The sequence below is a fragment of the Chiloscyllium plagiosum genome, unplaced genomic scaffold (assembly GCF_037043375.1).
Source record: "Chiloscyllium plagiosum isolate Xiang-an unplaced genomic scaffold, Cpla_swu_hap1 HiC_scaffold_51, whole genome shotgun sequence".
Lineage (NCBI taxonomy): Eukaryota > Metazoa > Chordata > Chondrichthyes > Orectolobiformes > Hemiscylliidae > Chiloscyllium > Chiloscyllium plagiosum.
This window is the reverse complement of record NW_028270189.1, coordinates 38,080,488-38,105,013: the sequence shown is the minus strand read 5'-3', so window position 1 is coordinate 38,105,013 and position 24,526 is coordinate 38,080,488. Positions and strand designations below refer to the sequence as shown.

The following is a 24,526-nucleotide window of genomic DNA, read 5'->3' as shown; positions in this document are numbered from 1 at the left end:
AGAGTGATGATGACTGGGGCATATCATTGTACTCCCCATGCAGTCTCCAAAGCCACTATCCCCATTCTGACCTATCTCCCAGCCAATGTCATGTACATTCGAAGCTGACTCATTAATTCATAAGTCTTAATGAGTAGGTTAATTGTAATTATCACTTTTGGTTTTGGACTGAGGCCAAAATGCATAAACAAATACGGTTTTACAGCAAATAAAACTGCATTTAGAAGTTTGTCAATTTGTCTAAATAAATTATTGAAGCATATTCCCTAAAGAAGTTCTAAAGTTGCCTTTATTAGAGCAATGAGAGGAACATTCAGAGAAGTCCACACTTCCTGTCAATATTCAGGACAAATGTGCCCAGTGACAGTGTGTTTCTTTTGGGGGGTGGAGGGATTTGGGGAGACATGGTTACAGCATAGTAAACGGACAACAAGGCAGAATCATCAAGCCTACGAAAAGATAACATCCATCATTCTCCCTCACAACTGACTTCACTAGAGCAATTGGTGATGGGAGATTTGACCAATAGCCAGCAATGTCAACATGAAGTTCAGTCCAGTCATATTGTGAACTGAATGTCCTGGATTGAAAGCTGGGACTGGTTGCTCAGTGACTATGATTAATGTCAGTCTCCATGCAATGTAACTGTGTCACTGGAGGGTTTCCCTGTCATATTGGTGAAGTGCTTCATTCAGTGCGCTATCCTCTGTAGTAGCAAATGCATCAATTCCAACAGCTGCGTAGACAGAGAGAGGACAGATCTGAATCTGAGAATAGCGGACTGGAACATTGCAACAATGGAGAGGAGGTTTTTCTTGAGTCTTTTCAAGATTTCTCCCTGTTGGAAATTTATACCATATCGGATATCAGCAGTGCTGATGATTATTCTGGGCGGGGTGGAGGGTGTGCTACTAACCTATTATCGCTACTGTTGGTGTTCTTAACCTCTTTCCATTCATTAACCCCGCAAACAAGTTTGAACTTCGTTGCAATTTCTGTTATCTATATTGTCAGACAAAGAAACTATTGTCGACAGTTTCAATTGCAGTCTCCATTCATTATCAATGAATTGCAGACCACTCCCTCAAAACATCTGAGAACAAAACTGTGCCAAACCTCGAGATCCCTTTTTGCCCTGAACTGATTTATGTCTTCTGTTCTCTCTGTCACCAAACCTGTCCACTACCAGCTCCTAATGTCCATCTCTGCGTCAGTGCTGTTGCTGAACAATCCATTGCCTACACGTTGGTAAAATTCAGACTTAATGTTTCAAACTCTCTTCTGACCACTTTTCCGATTACAAATATTTCAAACATAAAATTGTTCTTATCTCGGAAGTTACTTCATGATTAGGACAATATATGAATGTAGGAATGTCGCTGGATGTAATTCAGAAGCAAAGCTTATTAAACGAAAGATATTGTTTCAAGTAATTTGTTTCAATTCCACCACAGCTGATGACAGAATTTCAATAAAACTGATAAGAATTGGAATAAAAGTGAATTTCACAAAGACAACCATAAAAGCAACATTTTGTCTGAAAGCCTTCCTGTTTCACTGATCACCTTCGGTAAAGAAAACTAATGTTATTACCCGGTCTGGGTTAAGTGAGACTTCAGCCCCATGACAATGTGTTTTACTTTATATTGGCTTGTGGAATGGCCTCAGAGTCAGGGCAATTAGTGATGGTCACCAAATGCTGCCCTTGGCAGAGATGCCAACATCCCACGAAATAACAAAATTGAAGGTGAAATCAAATAAAGGAAGTAGCTGAAAATCTGAAACTATAGAAAGAAATGCAAAGAAACGAACAGAAAGTGCTGGGGAACTTCCCTGAACTGAAAGCAGCTGGAAAAGAGCAGCTGATTAATACCATTGACAGGGAAGTCTGCTTTGAAGGGAAGGAGGAATCAATAGAGAAAGAGGGATATAGAAGAAAAAGAGGAAACAAAGAGAATGATGATCAGCTGGGTTGGAAATAAAATGTGAGATTAACCTCATTTATTTTTCGCCATTCCCATCTTCCTGGATATCATGCCCATGTACATACAGGTATTCCACGCTTTTCAAAAGTTCGCTTTTCGCCACTTCCCTTCCCGAATGACCTACATTAGGGCCTTGTTACGCTAACCAAAAGAAATCCGAAGAGAATTTTCACTTTTACGAAGAAAGGCGAAGCTTTTCCCATATAAATTAGTGCTACTGCACTTTACACCATACCAGCTAGTGAACGGTTTCTTTCAGATAGCGAGGGAAACCTGTATTTGTCTAAGATCATGTTTTAAGCGATTTGATTCCCCCTGTCAGCATTCCCTGCGTGTGGTCATCTTCTTACATTTGTTAACGGGATATGGGTATCTCTGACTGGGCCAGCATTAGTTCACTTTCACAGTTGCTCTTGAGAAGATCTTGAGCCACTGCAGTCCACGTGATTGATCTGATTTGATTTGATTTATTTCAGCCAAATGTACAATGGAAAGGTTTGTTTTGCGAGTAGTGTAGGCACATGATAGTAAACAAGAAAACAGAGATCGTGGGGTACTTACACACTGTGAGGCATACATGGTTACAGCTTCACAAGAGGTGAGCAAAGCAAAATCGACATTAGCAAGATTAATATTATTTGAAAAGTTAGAGATGCCAATTCGTCAGTCTAATTATAGTAGGGAAGGAAGTGTTCTTGAGCATGCTGGTCCAGGTTTTCAAGCCTCTGTGTCTCCTCCCTGTTGGAAGAGGTTGTAGGAGATCATTACCGGTTTGGGAGAGATCTTTGATGTTGCCAGCCTTTCTGCGACAATGGCAAGTATAAATGACGGAAGGTGGTCTTCCGTGATGGGCTGGGCTGTGCACACAACCGTCTGTAGTTTCTTATGGTCCTGGGCAGAGCAGTTACCATGTCAGAACATTATGCACGTGACTAGAATGCTTTCAGTTGCCAGTGTACGGAAAATTGCGAGACGGGGTGTTCCATAGAATATAGAACATAGACCATAGAAGAATACAGCGCAGTACAGGCCCTTCGGCCCTCGATGTTGCGCCGATCCAAGCCCACCTAACCTACACTAGCCCACTATCCTCCATATGCCTATCCAATGCCCGCTTAAATGCCCATAATGAGGGAGAGTCCACCACTGCTACTGGCAGGGCATTCCATGAACTCACGACTCGCTGAGTAAAGAACCTACCCCTAACATCTGTCCTATACCTTCCAAAATAGTTAGATGTAACAACTGGCTGTTAAATGGATACCCATGTTTTGGGTGCTGTTTTGACAACAATCGAAATTTAACCGATAATTTTAAATTATGTCTTCGATATCAAAAACCAGTTGAGTTAATTGCATTGCCAGCATCGAACCAATGAGCCATCACCGGCTTCAAATGAATAGAGAAGCCATCACCATCACAACGAGGGAGAAAGAGATAGATACGAAGGAAAGGAGAGAGAGAACACAGCGAGAGAAACACATGGACAGTCAGTCAAAGAGAGAACGGAAACAAAACAAGGAAACAAACCGTCACATGGAGAGGGAGCAGAAAGAAACAGAAGGCAGGGAAACGGAAAACAGAGGGAAACAGGCAGGGAGAGAGACACAGGAAGAGACAAAGGACACGAGGAGCTGGGCATGGGGTCACAGGGAGCTGGGGGTATGGGAGAAGCTGGGGGTGAGGACCGGAGAGAGCTGGGAGTGAGCACTGGAGGGAGCTGGGGGGGATGGAGGTGAGGATTTATTTTGAACTGTACCAAGATGTCTAGGCAGATCATAGTAAGCAAGGATGTACAGAACGATGGTTGTAAAACATGTTTGAGAGGCGTATAGGTTACGCTGCACAGAGCATGCGCTAGGTGAGATCAACATGAACAAGATCAGCATTATCTGAGATTAGAGAGTCCATTCATCCGTCTAATAACAGCCAGGAAAAAGCCGTTACTGAACCAGTTGATCTGTGTTTTCAAGCTTCTGTATCTTTTAGCCTGATGGAAGAGGTCGTGGGAGATCTTAACAGGCATGTGATGGGTCTTTGGTAATGTTAGAACTAAGAACATTCCAGTACAACAGGCCATTCGTCGGTCAAACCCTGCACTGATCCAGATCCTCTATCTAAACCAGTCGCCTATTTTCTAAGGGTCTGTACCTTTTTGCTCCCTGCCCATTCATGTATCTTTCTGGAAACATCTTAAATGGAGCACCACTGGTCACAGTTCTCCATTTTAAGAAACTGCCTTCCCCTACTACTCTCTGTACACTGTTGCCCAGCCAGTTCTTTATCCATGCAGCTAGCACACCATGTGAGTTCACTTTCTCCATAACCCGACCATGGGAAAACTTATCAAACGCCTTCCTGAAGTCCATGTACATGACATCTACAGTTTCTCCCTCATCAATCAACTTTGTCACTTGCTCAAAGAATTCGATTAAGTCGGTAAGACATGACCTTCCCTGCACATAACCATCTTGCCTTTCACTGATAAGACCATTTTCATCCAAATGAGAAAAGACCCTATCCCTCAGTATCTTCTCTGGCAGCTCCCCTACTACTGATGACAGGCTCACTGGTCTAGAATTAATTGGATTTTTCATGCTACCCTTCTTAAACAACAACTTCCCAGTCCTCCGGGACCTCGGTTGTGTTAAAGGATGCTACATAAATATCTATTAATGCCCCAGCTATTTCCTGTCTCCCTTCCCTCAGTAATCTGCCTTAGCGGTGGAGCTTCTCGTCAAAATGAAGAAGGTATCTTACATAACGTGGAGGAAGCTAGGGTCAAGCTCAGCTCTACAGGATTACAGGTGGGGAGGAAGGAGCTCAAAAATGGTCTGAGGAGAGCCAAGAGGGGGCACGAGAAAGGCTAGGCAGAACGGATTAGGGAGAACACAAAGGCATTTCACACTTGTGTGAGGAATAAGAGAATGGTCAAAGAAAGAGTAGCGTCGATCAGGGATAGCATAGGGAACTTCTGTGTGGAGTCTGAGGAGGTAGGGGTATCCCTAAATGTGTTTTTTGCGTCTGTCTTTACGAAAGAAACGAGCTTTGTAGTGAATAAAACCTTTGAAGAGCAGGTGTGCATGCTGGAATGGATTTCGATAGAGGAAGCTGATGTGCTGAATATTTTCTCAAACATTAAGATTGAAAAGTCGCCAGGCCCGGACCGGATTTGTCCTCGGCTGCTTTGGGAAACGAGAAATGCAATTGCTTCGCCACTTGCGAAGATCTTTGCATCCTCACTCTCCACTGGAGTCGTACCTGAGGACTGGAGAGAGGCAAATGTAATTCCTCTCTTCAAGAAAGGAAATAGGGAAATCCCGGCAATTACAGATCAGTAAGTCTCACGCCTGTCGTCTGCAAGGTGTTAGAAACGATTCTGAGGGATAGGATTTATGACCATCTGCAAGAGCATGGCTTGATTAAATGCAGTCAACACGGCTATGTGAGGGCAGGTCATGCCTCACAAACCTTATCGAGTTCTGTGAGGATGTGACTGGAAACGTTGATGAGAGTCGAGCTGTGGATGTGGTGTATATGGACTTCAGCAAGGCATTTGATAAGGTTCCCCATGGTAGGCTCATACAGAAGGTCCGGAGGAATGGGATACAGGGGAACTTAGCTGTTTGGATACAGAATTAGCTAGCCAACAGAAGACAGCGAGTGGTAGTAGAAGGAAAATATTCTGCCTGGAAGTCAGTGGTGATTGGTGTTTCACAGGGCTCTGTCTTTGGGCCTCTACTGTTTGTAATTTTTATTAATGACTTGGATGAGGGGATTGAAGGATGCGTCAGCAAGTTTGCAGATGACACAAAGGTTGGAGGTGTCGTTGACAGTACAGAGGGCTGTTCTAGGCTGCAGCGGGACATTGACAGGATGCAGAGCTGGGCTGAGAGGTGACAGATGGAGTTCAACTTGGATAAATGCGAGTTGATGCATTTTGGAAGGTCGAATTTGAAAACTGAGTACAGCATTAAGGATAGAATTCTTGGCAGTGTGGAGGAGCAGATGGATGTTGGTGTGCAGTACATAGATCCCTTAAAATGGCCACCCAAGTGAACAGAGTTGTTAAGAAAGCATATGGTGTTTTGGCTTTCATTAACAGGGGGATTGAGTTTAAGAGTCCTGAGATCTTGTTGCAGCTCTATAAAACTTTGGTTAGACCGCACTTGGAATACTGCGTCAAGTTCTGATTATACAAGATAATGAGAGGCATACATAGAGTCGATAGACAGAGACTATTTCCCAGGGCAGAGATGGCTAACACGAGGGGTCATAGTTTTAAGCTGGTAGGAGGAAACGATAGAAGGGATGTCAGAGGCGGGTTCTTTACACAGAGAGTTGAGAGAGCATGGAATGCGTTGTCAGCAAAAGTTGTGGAAGCAAGGTCATTGGGCACCTTTAATAGACTGCTGGACATGCATATGGTCACAGAAATTTGAGGGTCCATACATGAGGATCAATGGTCGGCACAACATCGTGGGCTGAAGGGCCTGTTCTGTGCTGTACTGTTCTATGTTCTGTGTTCTAGATGTTGGCAGCCTTTCTGCGGCAACGAACCATGTAAATAGAGTTAATGTTTGGGAGATTGGCTGTGCACCCAACCTTCTGTAGTTTCTTGCTGTCCTGGGCAGAGCGTGCTGTATGAAGCCGTGACGCACCCGGACAGGATGCTTTCAATGGTGTATCTGTCGAAGCAGTGCATGCTGAATTTACTGAGCCTCCTGGGGAAGAAGAGGCGTTGTTGAACCTTCTTGATTGTCATACCTATGCAAGAAGACCAGGGAAGGCTGTCAGTTATCGTCACTCCGAGGGAGTTGATGCTCTGCACTTCCTCAGCCATTGATGTAGATGACGGTGTGTTCCTCTCCTTTCTTTCTGAACTCAATGATCAGTTCCTCACTATTGCCGAATTTGAGCGAGTGGTTATTATCATAACACCATGCCACTAAGCCCTCAACCTCTTTTCTGTATTCGGACTCATCATTGTTTGATATCTCTCCTGATTTGGTGATGTCATCAGCGAACTTGTAGCTGGCGTTGTTTAGAATTTGACAACACAGCTGCGTGTGTACAGGGCGTACAGTAGGGGGTGAAGACAGAGATATGGGAGTAGAGGGAGTAGGGTATGGGGATGAGGACACAACCTTGGGAGTAAAGGGAGTAGGGTCGGGGGATGAGGACACAGCCATGGGAGTGCAGGGACTACAGTAGGGGGCTGAAGACACAACCATGAGAGTACAGGGAGTACAGTAGGAGGCTGAGGGCACAGCCGTGGGTGTACAGGGAGTACAGTAGGGGGCTGAGGGCACAGCCGTGGATATACAGGGAGTAGCACAGCCATGTGTGTACAAGGAGTACAGTAGGGGGCTGAGGGCACAGCTGTGGATATACAGGGAGTACTGCAGGGGGCTGAGGACACTGCTGTGGGTGCACGGAGAGTACAATAGGTGGCAGAGAACACATCCTCCAGGAGTTCCAGTGTTGAGTTTTATTGTGGAGAATGTGCAGATACGTATCTTCACAGATTGTCGCCTGTGTGTCAGAAACCATGGTATCCAGTTGCAGAGGGTGGAGCCGTGATCAAAGTCACAGAAAATTGAGATAAGTCTGGAGGGGATAATGATGTTGACGATGGAGCTGTAGTCAATGACCAGGAGTCTGGTGTAGGCATCCCTGTTGTCCAGATGTTCCATGGATGAGGGCAGGGCAGGTTTCCGGCATCGGATGTGGACCCGTTACATCAGTCAGCACATTATAGGACAGCAGGTCAGGCTAGGAGACTGAAGGTGGTGTGGGCCATAACCAGCGTCTCAAAGCACTTCATGTTTATTGAAGTCAGAGCCACTGGGCGGTAGTCATTAAGGAACGTTGAATGTGATTTCTCACTGACAATGATGAAGTGGGTTGGGATTTCGGCTTCAGGAGGGAGAAGTCGAAGTTGTTTTTTAAATACCTCTGCTAGTTGGTCCTCACAACATCTGAGTGCTCAGCCAGGAACACTCTGCAGGTCTGTCACTTTTCTTGATTTGACCTGCAGCAAGACTGATCATGTCTGCCGTGGTGATAGCAGGCACAGGTATATCCGAGGCTGTCAGAAGCTCCCATGGCTGTGTCCTCATCCCCCGACCCTACTCCCTCTACTCCCAAGGTTGTGTCCTCATCCCCATACCCTACACCCATATCCCTGTCTTCACCCCCTACTGTACGCCCTGTACACACGCAGCTGTGTTGTCAAATTCCAAACAACGTGGCAGTCACACAGTCATTTATCATAGACATTCCCTCCCCCAGCTCTCTCCATCATCAACAACACACAGTGATTTTGGTTGTTATGAGCAACACACAGTTAGTGTTGAGACAGAGTGACATCATTAGATTGGGATTGTGCGCCGTCAAGTCCTTTGTCACCATAACGCGGTTAATTCACAACAAAACGGGGGCAGGGTGTGCTCCTACTGGGTGTCAGTGGTGCAGTAAGTGAAGATTTTAAAGGTAAAATTCCAGTCAAGCCACTGCTTTAACCTGAGTGGTGTAAACCATCTTGAGTGCTGCGTCTTTTCAATGGTGGACAGTCCTGAGGGAGTCAGGAAATGCCATCTACATGAACCACCTGAACAAACGACCTGAGGGCAGTTTTGTTAAGTTTGGAGATGATACTGTGATGTTTGGATGGGCAGGCGATATTCATGAAGTGGGGAGGCTGCATTAAAGCTTGGACAGTTTAGGGCTGTGGTCAAACACGTGGCTGATTGAACACATTATGGGATCGTGTGAGATTATGCACTTTGATTTGCGAAATAGAGCCAGACACTATGTTCTAATAGGATCCATTGAATCTGAAGCACAAAAGGATTTTGAAGCACTCATCCTCTCTTATGGTTAATGTGCAGTTTCAGTTGACAGTTAGGAAAGCAAATGCAATGTTAGCATTCATTTCAAGGGATCTAGAATACAAGAGAGGAGACATACTGCTGAGAATGTAATGGGTTATCTTCAGATGGCATTTGGAATTTGTTTTGGGCACTATCTCTGGGGAAGGATCTGCTGGTGATGGAGGTGATCCATCCTGGGGATGATGATTTGTCATATGCACGGCAGTGTGTGTACTCGATGCAATTTAGAAGAATGGGAGGTGAGGTGTCCGATAGAAACTGATTGATCACTGCAAAGATTGATACAGTCAGTGTAAAGAAGATAGTTCCACTAGTCATATGGACAATGACAAAACGGCAGTTTCAGTAAGATGGAATGGGCTGAATGGCCTAAACCTATTACTATATCTCATGCTCTTTAGGTAGTAGGGTCTTTTATTCAGTGCAGAATTGTACGTCTCTGACCTGCTTTTGGAACCCTTATATTTTTATGTTGATTTTACTTCACGTTCTGGTCAATGGTAACCCCTGTGATATGGATGGAGGGAGGATTCAGTGTCGGCCAGTAGTCCATTAAACGTTGAATATAAACAGCGATCTGTGAGTCTCATCTGGCGGGAGTACATTGTCTCTGCGATGATTGTCATTTTCAGTCTGGTATTTTCGAAGGATCGATTCTGTTACGCCAGTGTTGTTGAATTAAACAAAACAGATGCAATTTATCACAGCACACAGCAACAATAAGTCATAGAACACTGAACACCCTTCTATTAACAAAAAGTCTACAATGTTCTGGATAAGAAACATTGCTTTCCTGTTCATGTTAAAATCAGATAACCTGTCCCATTGAGAAGCTCAACTTGGAACTATTTTTTAAAAATCGTTTTTTGGATGCGGGCATTGCTGGATGGGCCCACCATTTCTTGCCCGTCCCTCGTTGGCCCTTTGAGAAAGTGGTACTGAGCTGCCTTCTTGAACAGCTGCAGTCCACCTGCTGTGTGTTGAAACGCAATGCTATTGAGGAGGGAATTCCAGGGTTTTTTTCCCAGCAACTGTGAAGGGATGGCGATATATTTCCACATCAGGATGTTAACTGGTTTGGAAGGGAATTTGTAGGTGGTGGTATTCCCATAAGTCTGCAGCCCTTGCCATTCTAGACGTAAGTGTTCGTGGGATTGGAAGATGCTGCCTGAGGATCTTTGGGGAATTTCTGCAGTGTATCCAGTAGATAGTACACACTTCCACTATTGAGAGACGGTGGTGGAGGGAGTGAATGCTTGTGGATGTGATGCCAATTTAATGGACTGTTTTGTCCAGGATGGTGTCAAGCTTCTTGGTGTTTTTGGGGCGGCACTCATTCAGGCAATTGGGAGAATTCCATCTCATTCCTGACTTGTGCCTTGTAGATGATCGACAGGCTTTGGGAAGTCAGGAGGTGAGTTACTCACACAGTATTCCTAGACTCTGATCTGCTCTTGTATTTATGTAGCGAGCCCAGTTGAGTGTCTGGTCAATGATAACCCCCAGGATATTGATAGTGGGGAATTTAGTGATGATAATGCTGCTGAATACTAAATTGTTATATTGTTTCTTATTGGTGATGGTCATTGTCTAGCATCTGTGTGGTGTGAATGTTACTTGCCACTTATCAGCCCAAGCCTGGTGAGGGTCCAGATCCTGTTGCATTTGGGCATGGACTACTTCCATATCTGAGCATTTGCGAATGGTGCTGAACCTTATGTAGTTATTGTTAAATATCCCCACGTCTGACTTATGATGGAGGGAAGGTCATTGATGAAGCATTTGAAGGTGCTTGGATTTAGGCTTTATCTGAAGAGTCACTGAAGATGTTACCTAGTATGGTGATGAACCGTCTGCTAATGAAACTTCCAGCTCAGCGATCAAAACTACATACGCATTATCCTGAGGGACTGCTGCAGAAATGTTCTGGAGCAGAGATGACTGACCTCCAACAACAATGACCATCTTCCTACCTGTCAGGTATGACAGCAATAATGGAGTATTTGCCCCCAATGCCCTTTTTGCTCGGGTTCCATTATGCCACATTTGAAAGGATGTCAAGGGCTGGAATTCAGCTCCTTTTTCTATGTTTAAACCAAGGCTGTAATGAGATGGATAGATATGGACAGATAGAAGTAAGAAGCTTTATTTAGAAATTCCTCTGGACGGCAAACCCTTTGTCTGGGTGGCATACACTGTGAGCAGTGTGCTGACACTGGCTGTCATCCCAGATCACTTATTCCCAATAATGTCACAGAGCTAGATTACTGACAGCTAACAAAATCCATTCGGCCAATAGATTAGTACCATGGAGAAGGTGGATTTTTAAGAAAATAGACTATGCCAAGAACAGCAGGGAATGATAATAACCCCCACTGTGTGAGACTGGTCCAGAGCATCTCAGTCAGATGGATCGCTGACTGTCGTGGAAATTAATCTGACTGGACTCAGATGTGAGCAAGAGCAAAGGAAAAGCTTTATTTTTAACCACTGCAGGGAGCCAATACACTTGGCAAACACACCTTGTGCAAGGGCCCTGAACATAATTAACGTATTCCTTTTATGCTCTTCTTATCACACGCTCAAGGACATGGGCTGGGAAACATTCAAGTTCTTATTTTTTTCACTCCCTTGCCGTGGACATAACTGTCTTTATGTTTTCCTTTGCTTTTCTGCTGAATTCGCCTGCTCGCCAGGCCAGGTTGAATGTATACAAAGTTCAGCAAAGTCAAGATATCTCTTCGACTGCAGAATTCAGCAAAGTGTTTGCAACGTTCAGAAAAGTTTCAGAATTATCATAGCATTCTCTTTCAGGTTTCACAGAAAATGTTAAGTTTGTTTCTTTTCTATTACACTGACGGAAGGGAAATCAGGATCTCAGCTGTGGATCAAATAATGATTGATAAATATCACACACCCCTTCCATAGTTTTGCAATCCACATTTCAATTTATATAGCTCCATATGACGAGTGCATTTTAACAACCGTATCTCTTTGTAGTTTGCATATTTCCGTCTGTACAGAAAATCACTTTTCCCTGTAGTTTGTATTGCATAAATGCATTTCATTAATATTGTTTCTGCTAATTCCTCATTGTAGATGTACCCTTGAATCTGTTCTTCATATGAGTTATAAAGAGTAACATTCCAATGCTAGTGTGTGGGGAACATCACTGTCCCTCCGCCCAGACTGAACAGTCATGTCCCCGAACCCTTGCCATCTTCTCTCTTTTCCCTAATGTCATAATCACAATGTAAATGAAGTCCAGTAAACGATACTTCATCACAGTTCTTTAGCATCGATAACATCAACAACATGACCCACACCTGCCCTCTCTGATTCTGGAATAACAATCTGAATTGTGTTTGTCACGTACAATTCACCGTTAACATATCCATGCCGTTTGTTTGTTATAAAGCCACATTGTCTCAGGCACATTTTGCCATCAGATCATGGATGAAAGATGTTCTCTCAATGTTTTACTGATATTGCAATGACTGATCTGTAGTTACCGGATCTGTTTCTCCATGTATGAGCAGAGAAGCATGTTTATGGTCTGTTAAACCTCTGGCATTATTTAAATATCCAAGGCAGACTGAATGATTACACACAATCAATCTTACATCTTCAACATTCCTTCCTTCAGTCACACTCACATATCACACCCAGAATGGATGAATGTTCAAAGTTATTTTTAATTTTAATGAAATAGGATTGAATTGAAAGGGCGAAACTGAGCTGTTTATTCAGCGATTGTGATTATGTCAGTCTCCATTCGTCCCTAGAGAAGTTATCTCTTCTATGAATAAGGCAATGCTTTCAGTGTTTTATCCCATCGTATGAGCAGGAGCATCACCCACACCAGTAACAGGGATCCGCAGCTTCAGAGAGAGAGTGAGGAGAGATCAGAAACTGATAGCAGTAGACTGAAATATTCCAGCAATGGAAAGGAGTTTATCCTATGGTCTTTACTGGCTTTCCCAGCCTTGGATATCATTAGTATCGCGGATTGAAGATGTACTGATGGTTATTCAAGCTGGTTACTATCCTATCCTTGCTATAGTTGGTGCTCCTGGTAAGTCACTCAAGCTGTCCAGTGAAATGGTCTGAACTGAATCGATGCTCATTATATGTAAAATTTGGACAGGTGCAAGTCAACGTTTTCATTTTCAATCAAAGTTTCCATTCCTTAGAAATTGTAACGAGCAAATTACTCAATACAAATTGATCACCAATATGCGAGGATGAAACAGACTGTTCTCAACCTCCTTGATCCATTTTCTCCTGTCCAGTTTACATCTCCATATCTTCCCCTCTCACCAATCCTTTCCAGTACCACCTTGTGACATCCAGTGTCCTCCTCAGCCTCATGCCATTCCTGAATAAACCTTCGTTTGTGCCTTTGTTAATTCCGGATACAGCTGTTTCACGTCCCTTCTACCACGTGTCTATTGCAAAACAATTGCACTTGAGATGTTTAACTTGTTCTCTGCACAGAATCTGAAAGATGGGATGACAGTGCATGGTGGTCACGTCATTGGTTCATAATCTAGAGCCACAGAATTATAATCTGTTGTTATCGGCTTGCCTCATGCCCATTAGAGAAAGCAGTTGGTCATCCTTCCCTGGTCAGCTTTCTGTGTGACTGCAAACCCACAGCACTGTGTTTTACTCTTTTCTGTCCTGTGGAACAGCTGAACTAGCCACTCAGTTCAAGGTCGGCATAAGATGCTGGCCTGACCAGGTCTGCACAGATCCCGCAAGGGTAGATCAAAAGGAAAGATAGCTCCCTTCCTCTGCCTGAATCCAATATTCCAGCAGTTCATTTCCATTCAGGTAGGTGGCTATTCACTGTTTTAGATGTATTCTTTGTGATAGATTCTCTCCCCGAGACTGATGTCCATCTGAATAGGCACCTTCGATGCTGGCTTTATTGATGCTGACCTACAGATGTAAGGATGTTTTAAATTCCAAATCAGTGACAGTGCATCGTAAATGAATGATTTCCTATTTCACACAAAAGGAACGGAGCCAACTAAGTGAGGGAAAGGAATTATTCGATCAAACCTGAGATTGTAGTTGAGGCAGTATTTGGGGCATTGTGGGCAGATTTTCTCGCCTTTATAAGAAGTGATCTTACCACAGAGAGTGTGGAAAGGAGTTCCACCAGATTAATCTCTGGGATGATGGCACCATGAGGAGTGAGCGAAGGTTGATCTGTAGCGCTGTGAGAGAATTCGAGGTGATTGCATTGAACACTGGGGGGGATGGGCAATAACTCATTATATTCTAAACAGACAATGAGAAGGTGATAGATTCCATGACTGTTGTTTCACTCAGGATGCATAATTCTGGATAGTTTAAGTGCCTCTGAGGACCTTACGCCCTCCCACCCCAACTCCCACTCCCCACGGTAATTGACAGGGAAGGAGAGGTCCAGGTTTTGAATAAACTCTCCCCACATTAAATCAGTGCAATTGGTGTGTGATCCTGCACTGAATGTCATATTATCCACCACCCTGACAGCAGCCACAATACCTTCATTCTAAAACAGTTAACTATTCCCTCCAGCTTCTGACCTTCATGAAGAACATGAATCCATCTTCTCGGAGATGCAAGCTGCCTCCTTGAGGTTTAAACCATAAGACGATAAGACACAGGAGCAGAAAGTAGGCCATTTAGCCCATTGAGTCTGCACCACCATTCAATCATCGCTGATAGGTTTCAAAATCCCATTCTCAGACCTTCTCCTTGTAACCCTTGATCCCCTGGATAATCAAAATTTATCTATCTCCATCCCAAATATACTCAATGGCCTGGCCCCCACAGCCTTCTGTGGCAACAAATTTCAAAGATTCTCCATTCTCTGGTTAAAGATATTTCTCCTTATCACTGCTCTAAAGGGTATTCCCTTTCATCTCAGGCTGCGTCCTCGGCTTCTAGTCCAATGGAAACATCTTACCAACATCCACTCTGTCCAAGTCATTCATTATTCTGCATGCTTCCGTTACAATCCCTCTCATCCTTCTAAACTTTATCGTGTATAGACCCAGAGTCCTCAAACATGCTTCATGCAATATGCTTTTCATTCCTACGACAATTCTTGTGAAGATTTTGTGAACATACCCCAGGGTCAGTACATCCTTCCTGAGATATGGGGCTCAAAATTACGCACAATACTCCAAATGTGGTCTATTCAGAGCCGTATACAACTTGTTTTATATTCAATTTCTCTCGTAATAAATGCCATCAGTAATAAATGCAATTGCACTCCTAACTACTGCCTCAACCTGCAAGCGTACCTTGAGAGAACCCTGCACTAGAACTCCCAAGTCCCTTTGCACTTCAGATTTCTGAATTTTCTCCCATTTAAAAAATAGAACATGCCTCTATTCTTCCTGCCAAAGTGCATGACCTCACACTTTGCGACGTTGGAATGCATCTGCCGATCTCTTTATCTGGCCAACTCCTTCTTCAGCCGCTCCGCCTCCTCAATATGACCTGTCCATTTGCCTATCTTTGTATCGTCTGCAAACTTATCCAGAGTGCCCTTAATTCCCAAATCTAGATTGTAAACGTTACAATTAAAAATTACGATTCCAAAACTAAGCCTATGGAACACCACTTGTCACTGGCTGCCTTCCTGATAAGGATCATTTCATCCCTACTCTTTGCTTTCTGCCAGACAGCCAAGCTTCTACCATTCCACTACTTTGCCTCTAACACCATGGACCCTTATCATACTCAGTCATCTCTTGTGTGAAACCTTGTCCAAGACCTTCTTGTAGACAAGGTAGATAACTGTGCTTGGTCGAGATTGCTCATTTCGTCTTTAAAGGATTCGTCAAGCATGACCTTCCCTTGATGAAACCGTAGTGACTTTGCCCTATTTTTCCAAACACTTCCAAGTATTCAGAAATCTCATCCTTCACAATGGATTCCAGGATCTTACCCACGACTGAGTTTAAACTATTCATTGTGGATCTTTTGTCTTTTTCCTTACTCCCTTGTTAAAGAGGGGTGTCAGGTTAGTGGGTTTCCACTGTTCTGAGATTGTTCCTTACTGTAGTGATTCCTGAAAGATCACCACGATCGCCTCCCTTCTCTCTTCAGCTATCTCCCTTATAACACTGGGATGTAGTTCATCTGGTCAAGATTATTTAACCACCTTCAATTCTTTTCTAGCATGTTCTCCATGGTGGTGGCCATCATACTCAGCTCTGGACTCTCAATCGCTTGAATGTTTAATATATTACTCGTGTCTTCCACCGTTAAGGCTGATGCGAAGTAATTCTTCAGTTCCTTGGCCATTTTCTCGTTCCCCACTGCTATCGCTCCAGTATCATTTTCCAGCAGTCCACTGTTCACTTTTGCCGCTCATTTGTACTTTATATATCGACAGAAACTGTTACAGACTTCCTTTATATTACCCCAGACTTAATAATCTCCCTCCTTATTTTATTTTGTTTGCCCGTAATACCGTTACTACTGATTCTACCTTCTCCATCTGAAATTGCAGAGTAAGTTCAATCATATTATGATCACTGCCTGCTAAGAATTCCTTCACCTTAAGCTCCTTCATCTAGTTCGCCTGTACAAGCTGCTCCAAAAAGCCATCTCATAGACATTCCACAAATTCCTTTCCGAGCGAACCACGACCAACCTGAATCCCCAGTCCACCTGCATAATGAAATCCCACATGATCATTGTAACTTTGACTTTCCTACAGAACTTTCTAGATCCTGGTGTATCTTGCACCCCAGCTCCCTGTATATAACTCCAACTGCATTCTTTCACATTTTTGATTCCTCAATTCTACCGACACAGATTCTACGCGATCTGACCTTACTTCATTTCTTATTATTGCTTATTGATTCAATTCCATTCTTAATAATGAAACAACTATATCTCTATGCTCACTTGCCTATATTTTCGACAGGATGAATATCCTTGAATATTCAGCTCCTAATCCTGATCCTCTTGCAGTGATATCGCTGTAATGCCCATGTGGTACCTGCCAATTTGTGAATGAGTCACAAGCGTATTTACCTTATTCCTTATGCTGCATGCATTTCGATATGATAGTTTAGTCCTGTATTACCCGTCGCTGTTTTCACTGTCATTTGTTTGTCCTACTGTTGGTACTTAGACGGACCCTGACCACTGGATCATTCCCCGCCCAATCCAAGTTCTTCTGCAGCCCAGATGATATATCCCAAACCCAAGCACCAAGAAGGCAACACATCATTCAGGACTCTCAATCGCAATCACAGAGAACAGTAGCTATGTCTCTAACTCAAATTATCCATCATTGGGCGGCACGGTGACACAACACTACTGCTTCAAAGTGCTAGGGACTCGGGTTCAATTCCAATCTCTGGACCCTGTGTATGTGGACTTTGTAAATTCTTCCCGTGTCTGCATTGGGAACATTAACTCTTTCGTCTCTCCACAGTATGTCTCTGTGTTTGCTTCGGATTTCAACCATCTACAGTATTTTTGCTTTGATTCGACAGAGAAATCTAGCAAACGTGACAGGTTTTTGTAAAAGCAGCCGTGCATCGCGGGTTCCCTGGTTGTTTAGGAATCTTGCCCGGCCCCTTCCGTGTGTGCAGTGTCCCTGGATACCCATTCCATCCCTTTCAGTCCCTCAATCCTTCGTCACTACAAGCAGCCTTTTCTTGTGCCACTCCTGGGACCCCCCACACCCCATTGCCTGGCACTGGACATTCCCTTCACAGGACTGTGCACACAACGACACTGGGCACTTTCTGGCCCAGTGGGAATGCAGGGTAAAGATCCTGCCATTGAAAGGAACAGAATAACTAAAGTCCAATTGAATAGCAAAGCAGAGTAAACAAGCTGCATGACATCCATCTGCTCTGACATTTTCTAGTTTTCTGTTTATCTTCGTCCATCTGCAAATATATGGTTCATATGTATACCTTGATAAAAACAATGACTGCAAATGCTGGAAAGCAGATTCTGGATTAGTGGTGCTGGAAGAGTACAGCAGTTCAGTGGTGCTCTTCCAGCACCACTAATCCATATGTATACCTTGTTAAACAGGTGAGGATAGATATCAGATCCTCTGGGCATTGGACTGATTCAGTGGACTCCACTTTCCTGAGGTCACACTTAAGTTTTTATTATCAAGTCTATCCACTTTAAAGAAAAGGCCTTGCTGGAGCTGTGTTGAAAGATATTTGAACTTTGGAGGCACTAGAATATGTCACGTGCGAGTGAGGTTAGGAATAGGAAGGTAGCACAGTTAAATAAAAGACCAAACAGCTGGCAGGAGAGGCAGCACTTCTTATATGTGGATCATTGGGATTCCCATGTAGGTTGGACCAAAACATGAAGGACAGGATGGACCTGAACTGGCAGCAATCTCCGATATATGGAGAGGGTTATAGCAGGAAAGACAGTGGTTCTTTAGATATATAAAGTGCAAAAGAGAGGTAAAAGTAATATTGGACACTGGAAAATGATGCTGGAGAGACAGTAGTGGGAAACAAAAAAATGAATGAGGAACATTGCATCAGTCTTCATGGTGGAAGACATGAATAATTTCACAAAAGTTGAACAGAGTGAGAGGGCAGAGCTGAGTATGGTGGCCATCATCAAGAAGAACATACTAGAAAACTGAATGGCCTGAATGTGGATAAATCACCTGGACCAGATGGACTACACCCCAACCTTGTAAGGGAGATAGCTGAAGAGGTAATGCAAGTATAAGGAGTAATCTTTCAGGAATGACTAAAATCAGGAAAGGGCCAAGAGGCTGGAAATTGCTAATGTCACACCCCGTTGAATAAGGGAGTTAAACAGAAAATGTAAACTTACAGACTGATTAGCCTTACCTTAGTTGTGGGTAACAACCTAGAATCCATCGTGAAGGATGGGATTTCTGAATACTTGGAGGTCTTTGGTAAAATAGAACAGAGTCAGCATGGTTTCATCAAGAGGAGGTCAGGTCTGACTAACTTGTTAGAATTCATTGAGGGAGTAACGAGCAGATTAGACCAAGAAAAACAATGGATGTTATCCGCTTGCTCCTCAAGAATCTTTTGACAGGAGACTATTGAGAAAGATAAGGGCCCATGGTGTTAGAGGCAAGGTGCGTACATGGATAGTAGCATGGCTGCCTGACAGAAACCAGAGAGTTGGGATAAAAGAGTCCTTCTCAGGATGGCAGCCAGGGACAAATGGTCTTCCACGAGACTCCATATTGGGACCACACCTTTTCCATTTATGCATTAATGAATTACGTGAAGTAACTGAGGGGATTCTGGCTAAGCTTTCAAGCAGTGCAAAGATAGATAGAGGGACAGGTAGCATTGAAGAGGTGGTTCGGCTACAGGAGGGTGCTCTAGTGCATCTCCTCAACTTCCCGCACCTCCGCCATTGATCTCCACCTTTCCAACTACAACAAGGATAGAACCCCTCTGGTGCTCGCCTTCCATCCCACCAACCACAGGATACAACGCATCATCCTCCGACATTTCCGCCACCAACAGTCAGACCCCACCACCCTCCCCATCCATATCAGCAGAGAGCATTCCTTTCACAACTCCTTCGTGAGGTTCACGCCCTTCCAACCCGACCCAGCCACCTTCCACTCCTGACACCTTCTTTGCCACTACAAGAGGTATGAAATCTGTGTCAACACTCCCTCCTCACTTCCATCCAAGGCCCCAAACGATCCTTCCACATCAGGCAAAGAACATCCTGTGCATCCAAACACAACATCTACTCTGTCCATTGCACCGGATCTCCTCTCCATTGGGGAGACAGGACATCAACTTGCAGAACGGTTCAGGTAACACACTCGGACACACACACACCCAACAACCCAATTTCCCTATCCTTGATTACTTCAACTCTCCCTCCCACTACAACAAGGACATGCAAGTTTTTGGCTTCCTCCATGGCCAATGTCTAGCCAGCAGTCGTCTGGAGAAAGAACTCATCATCTTCCACCAAGGGACACTCCAACCACACAGTATCAAAGACAATTGCGCCAATATCCTCATCTCCCCTCCCACCACCTTATCTCAGATCTAACCCTCTAGTTCAGTACCGCCCTCTTGAACTGTCCAACCTGTCCATCTTCCTTCCCATGTATCTACTCCACCTTCCACTCTGACCTTTCGCTATCACCACTCACCTTCATCTAGCTATCGCTGTCCAAGCTACCTTCCTCCCAGCCCCAGCCCCTCCCATTTATCTCTCAGCCCCCTTCCACACAACCCCGTCGTTCCTGACGAAGACTTTATGCCTGAAACATCGAATCTCCGGCTCCTCGGATGCCGCCTGACTGGCTGTGCTTTTCTAGCATCACACTTTTTGACTCTGATCTCCAGCATCTGCTGTCTTCACTTTCTCCTACTGAAGGATTTGTACAGGTTAGGGGAGCGAGCAAAGATGTGGCAGATGGAGTATAAAGTGTGACATCATGCACTTTGCAAGGAAGAATACAGGCATGGACTATTTTCTTAATAGTGAGAAGGTTCAGAAGTCAAAAGTGCAAAAAGCCGAGGGAGTTCCAATCCAGGAGTCTCGAAAGGTAATCTTGCAGGTTGTCAGTAGTTAGGAAGGCAAATACAATGATGGCATTTATTTCAAGAGGGCTTGAGTGTAAAAGCAGGGATGTACTTCTGAGGCTGTATAAGGCTTTGGTCAGGCCACATTTGGATTATTGTGCACAGTTTTGGGTCCCATATCTCAGGAAGGATGTACTGGCCCTGGAGCGTTTTCCAAGGAGATTCACGAGAATGGTCCCAGGAATGAAAAGTTTAACATATGAAGATCATCTGGGGGCTCTGGGTCTATATATGACAGAGTTCAGAAGATGTTAGGAGGTCTACTCGAAACTTACAGGAGACTGAATGGCCTGGACAGAGTGGATTTTGGGAAGGTATTACCAATGGTAGGTGAGACTAGGCCCCGAGGGGACAGAGTAAAGAGAAGACCTGTCAGAACAGAGATACAGACGAACCTCTTCAGCCATAAAGTGGTCAATCTTTGGAATTCACCGCCACAGAAGGCTGTCGAAGCCAGGTCATTGAGTATATTTAAGAGTGAGACAGATAGGTTCTTGATTGTAAAGGGGATCAAGGGTTACAGGTAGAAAGCGGGAGAATGCGGTTGAGAAGCTTAACAGCCATCATTGAATGGCGGAACAGGCTCAATGGGCTGAATGGCCAAATTTCTGCTCCAATGTCTTTTGGTTGTATAGTTAATATTGGCTCTCCTCATTCCTTATTGGAGTTGTATCCCGAAATTTGATCTTCATATGATGTATGAAGAATAAAATTCCAATAATGATGGCTGGGAAATATCATATTCCCTCCCTGCAGTTTCAACAGCCATATCCCCAATATCATAATTACACTGCAATAGAAATCCAGTGAAATTTACTTCATCATAGTTCATTGACATCGACAACATGAACAGCATGACCCTCACCTGCCCTCTCTGATCCTCGAATAACCATTTGAATTGTGTGTCACATCTGTTAACATATCCATGCCATTGGTCTGTTACCACTCATGTTGTATGCACATTTTCCTGTCAGATTATGGACTAGAAAAGTTCTCTCCATATTTTACTGACATTATAATCACTGATCAGTAGTTACAGACTATATGTTTCGATTTATAAACGGAGAAACTTTTTTAAGTTCTGACAATCCTTTGACGTTACTCGCATATCTAAGACAGATTGAATGATGACGTACAATCAATCTAATATCTCAAACATTTCTTCCCTCTGTTCATCCCCCCCACACATATCCCATGCCAAATGTGTAACTTTAAACGTTTATTTTTTGAATTTTAATAATATCAATATTGAATTCAAAGGGGTTAACTGAAGCTATTTGTTCAGTGACTGTGATTAATGTCAATCTCTGTGGATCCTAATTATCACAATGGAGAGTCTTCATTGTTGAAAGATAAACGAACTCTGTTCAATGTGCTATCCCATAGTATGAGTAGGAGCATCGCTGACAGCACGAGCAGGGATCAGCAGCTCGAAAGAGAGAGAGATGCGGAGGAGAGATCAGAATCTGAGAATATTAGACTGGAATGTTCCAACAATGGACAGGAGTTTATCCTGGGGTCTTTACTGTCTTTCCCTGCCTTGGATATCATTAGCATGGTGGATCCAGGATATCCTTTGGATTATTCAAGGTGGTTACTATGCCATCCTCGCTATAGTTGGTATTCCTGGTAAGTCATTATATTTAATAGGAGAAAGTGAGGACTGCAGATGCTGGAGATCAGAGCTGGAAAATGTGTTGCTGGAAAAGCGCAGCAGGTCAGGCAGCATCCAAGGACCAGGAGAAACGACGTTTTGAGCATAAGTTCTTGAAGAACGGCTTATGCTGGAAAAGTCGATTCTCCTTCTCCTTGGGTGCTGCCTGACCTGCTGCGCTTTTCCAGCAACACATCTTTCAGCTTTCAAATCATTATATTTGTCTACTAAACCGGGTTGACCTGAATTTCTGCTCATTATATATAAATTTTGTAAAGTGCAAGTCAATGCCTTCAGTTCCAAACAAAAATTCTTTTCCTTATATATTATAACTATCAAACTACTATTTATAAATTACTCACTGATATGCGAGAAGGAGCCAGACTGTTCTCAAACTCCATAATCCATTTTGTCCTTCACAGATTTACATCTCAATGTCCTCCCAACTCACCAATCCTGTCCAATACCACCATCATGATATCCCAGTCTCGCCTTCAGTCTCAGTGCCACCTATGAATAAACCATTTGTGCCTTTGTTCAATCCGAATGCAATAGTTTCATGTTCCTTCTAACCACATGTCCGTCACTAAATAATTGCTCTTGAGAATGTTTAACTTGTTATCTGCACGTACGGGAAGACAGTTTATGGTGGTCAAGCCATTGACTGATAATCAAGAGCCACAGAATAATGGTCTGTTAATATCGCATGAAGGACATTAGGGTGTTTAAAAGCAACCATTATCATTTGTTTTAAAAACCAATCTGCTTGCCTCAAGACCTTGAGGGAAGTCAATGTATCATGCTTCCTTTGTCAGGTTTCGGTGTGACTTATGTGATGAACACATGGGTATACTGTACCATTGAGAGAATTAAAAGCCAGCAATAACTATCTGACAGCACCAAGTGTTCTGAAAAATAGATATAATGTAACATTTGGTCGAACAACCTGATTAGCTCATTGTCTCGAAACAAATTCAGGAAAACATTTTAAATTATACCACAAAATAACCACGTCCAACCAAGTATGAATTTATGATATTGACAATCTTAAAAGCCAATGATACAATCCCCAATAGTTTGGCGGTACAAGACCATGGAAAATTGAACAGTTGAGAGGAGAACTGCCAAGCTACCAGCATGCAAAGACTGCCTGAAAAATATATCTCCTATTGGTACCTTTATTGATTAGTAACTGGTGAAACAGAGTCCCCAAGAAGAAAAGAAGACAGGAATATGAAGAAGAACTGAAAGCTTCCTGATTTTGAGGTGAGAAGTTTTGTTTTGTAAATCTTAATGAGGAGTCTTATCGGACTAGTATTGTGGAGGGGGAAGGTAAAAGACAGGTTAGAGGAAGAAGTTGTAAATAGTCATTCGTTTATTATTCTCTGTTATACTTTAAGAAATAAAGTTGTTAATTTTTACTTTAAATAGATTTGTACTCGAGAATTATGACAGATTACTGCGTGGGATGAATCTTTTCTCTATTGCTGGTTTTAATTAAGCAGGAAGATGTATCCTGTGTTGTAACACTACAAACCCATAGCTATGCTTTTTATTGTTTACGGTACTGTGGAACAGCTGAACCAGCCACTCAGTTCAAGATCTGCATACATGCTGTGAGAGAAGAACAGAAGTAAAGATCGCTCCCTTTCTCTGCCTGTTTTCTGTATTGCTACATCTCATTTCCATTCAGGTAGGTGATCATCCCCTATTTGAAGTGTATTCAATCTCATTGAAATTCTCCCTGAGAGTGATGCACAGCTCCATAGGCACCTCTGGTGCTCGCTTTATTGATGCCGACGTACAGTTATAAGGGAATTATAAATTGCATGTCAGTTGTAGTTCATAGAGAAGTAATGGGTTTTTGTGGCACAGGAAAGAAATGGCAATGTCTAAGTGAGAGAAAAGATGCTTTGTGATCATCCAGGAGAGTGCTGTTGAGGCAGTATTTGGGGTACTGTGGATAGACTTTCTCCCATGTTTCACCAGACTAATCCCTGGGATGATGGCACCATGAGCAGTAAGTGAAGCTCAGTGAGAGAATAAGAGGTGATTGCATTGAACCTTACGGGGGATGGACAATCACTCATGATGTTTTAAACAGACACTGATGCGGTGATAAGTTCCATGTTTTTTTTTTTCACTCAGATTACATGGTTCTCGATTGTTTAAGAGACTCTGAGAACTTTTCACCTAACCACCCCCACTCCCTATTTCGACTGAGAAAGAGAGGAGAAAGAGAGGTGAGAGAGAGAGGGGAGAGAGAGAGAGGTTCAGGCTTTTGATTAAACTCTCCCAACATTAATACAGTTCAATTGGTGCCTGATCCTGCAATGAACGTCATGTTATCCATAATCCCGACAGCAACAACAATACCTTCATTAT

General features: G+C 43.4%; 1 protein-coding gene across 2 annotated transcripts in view; it reads left to right on the top strand.

Moving 5' to 3' along the window:
• LOC148135179 (putative G protein-coupled receptor 139) overlaps positions 1–24,526 on the top strand; it is a 93,758-nt gene that overhangs the window by 25,974 nt on the left and 43,258 nt on the right. Inside the window, exon 1 of one of the 2 annotated variants that reach the window (XM_087985242.1) lies at positions 12,824–12,956. The exons of the other annotated variant lie outside the window; for it this stretch is intronic. Coding sequence (XP_087841368.1) covers positions 12,824–12,956 — 133 coding nt within the window. Of the gene's footprint in view, positions 1–12,823; positions 12,957–24,526 lie in introns of those variants that run through there. 2 annotated transcript variants of the gene reach the window in all.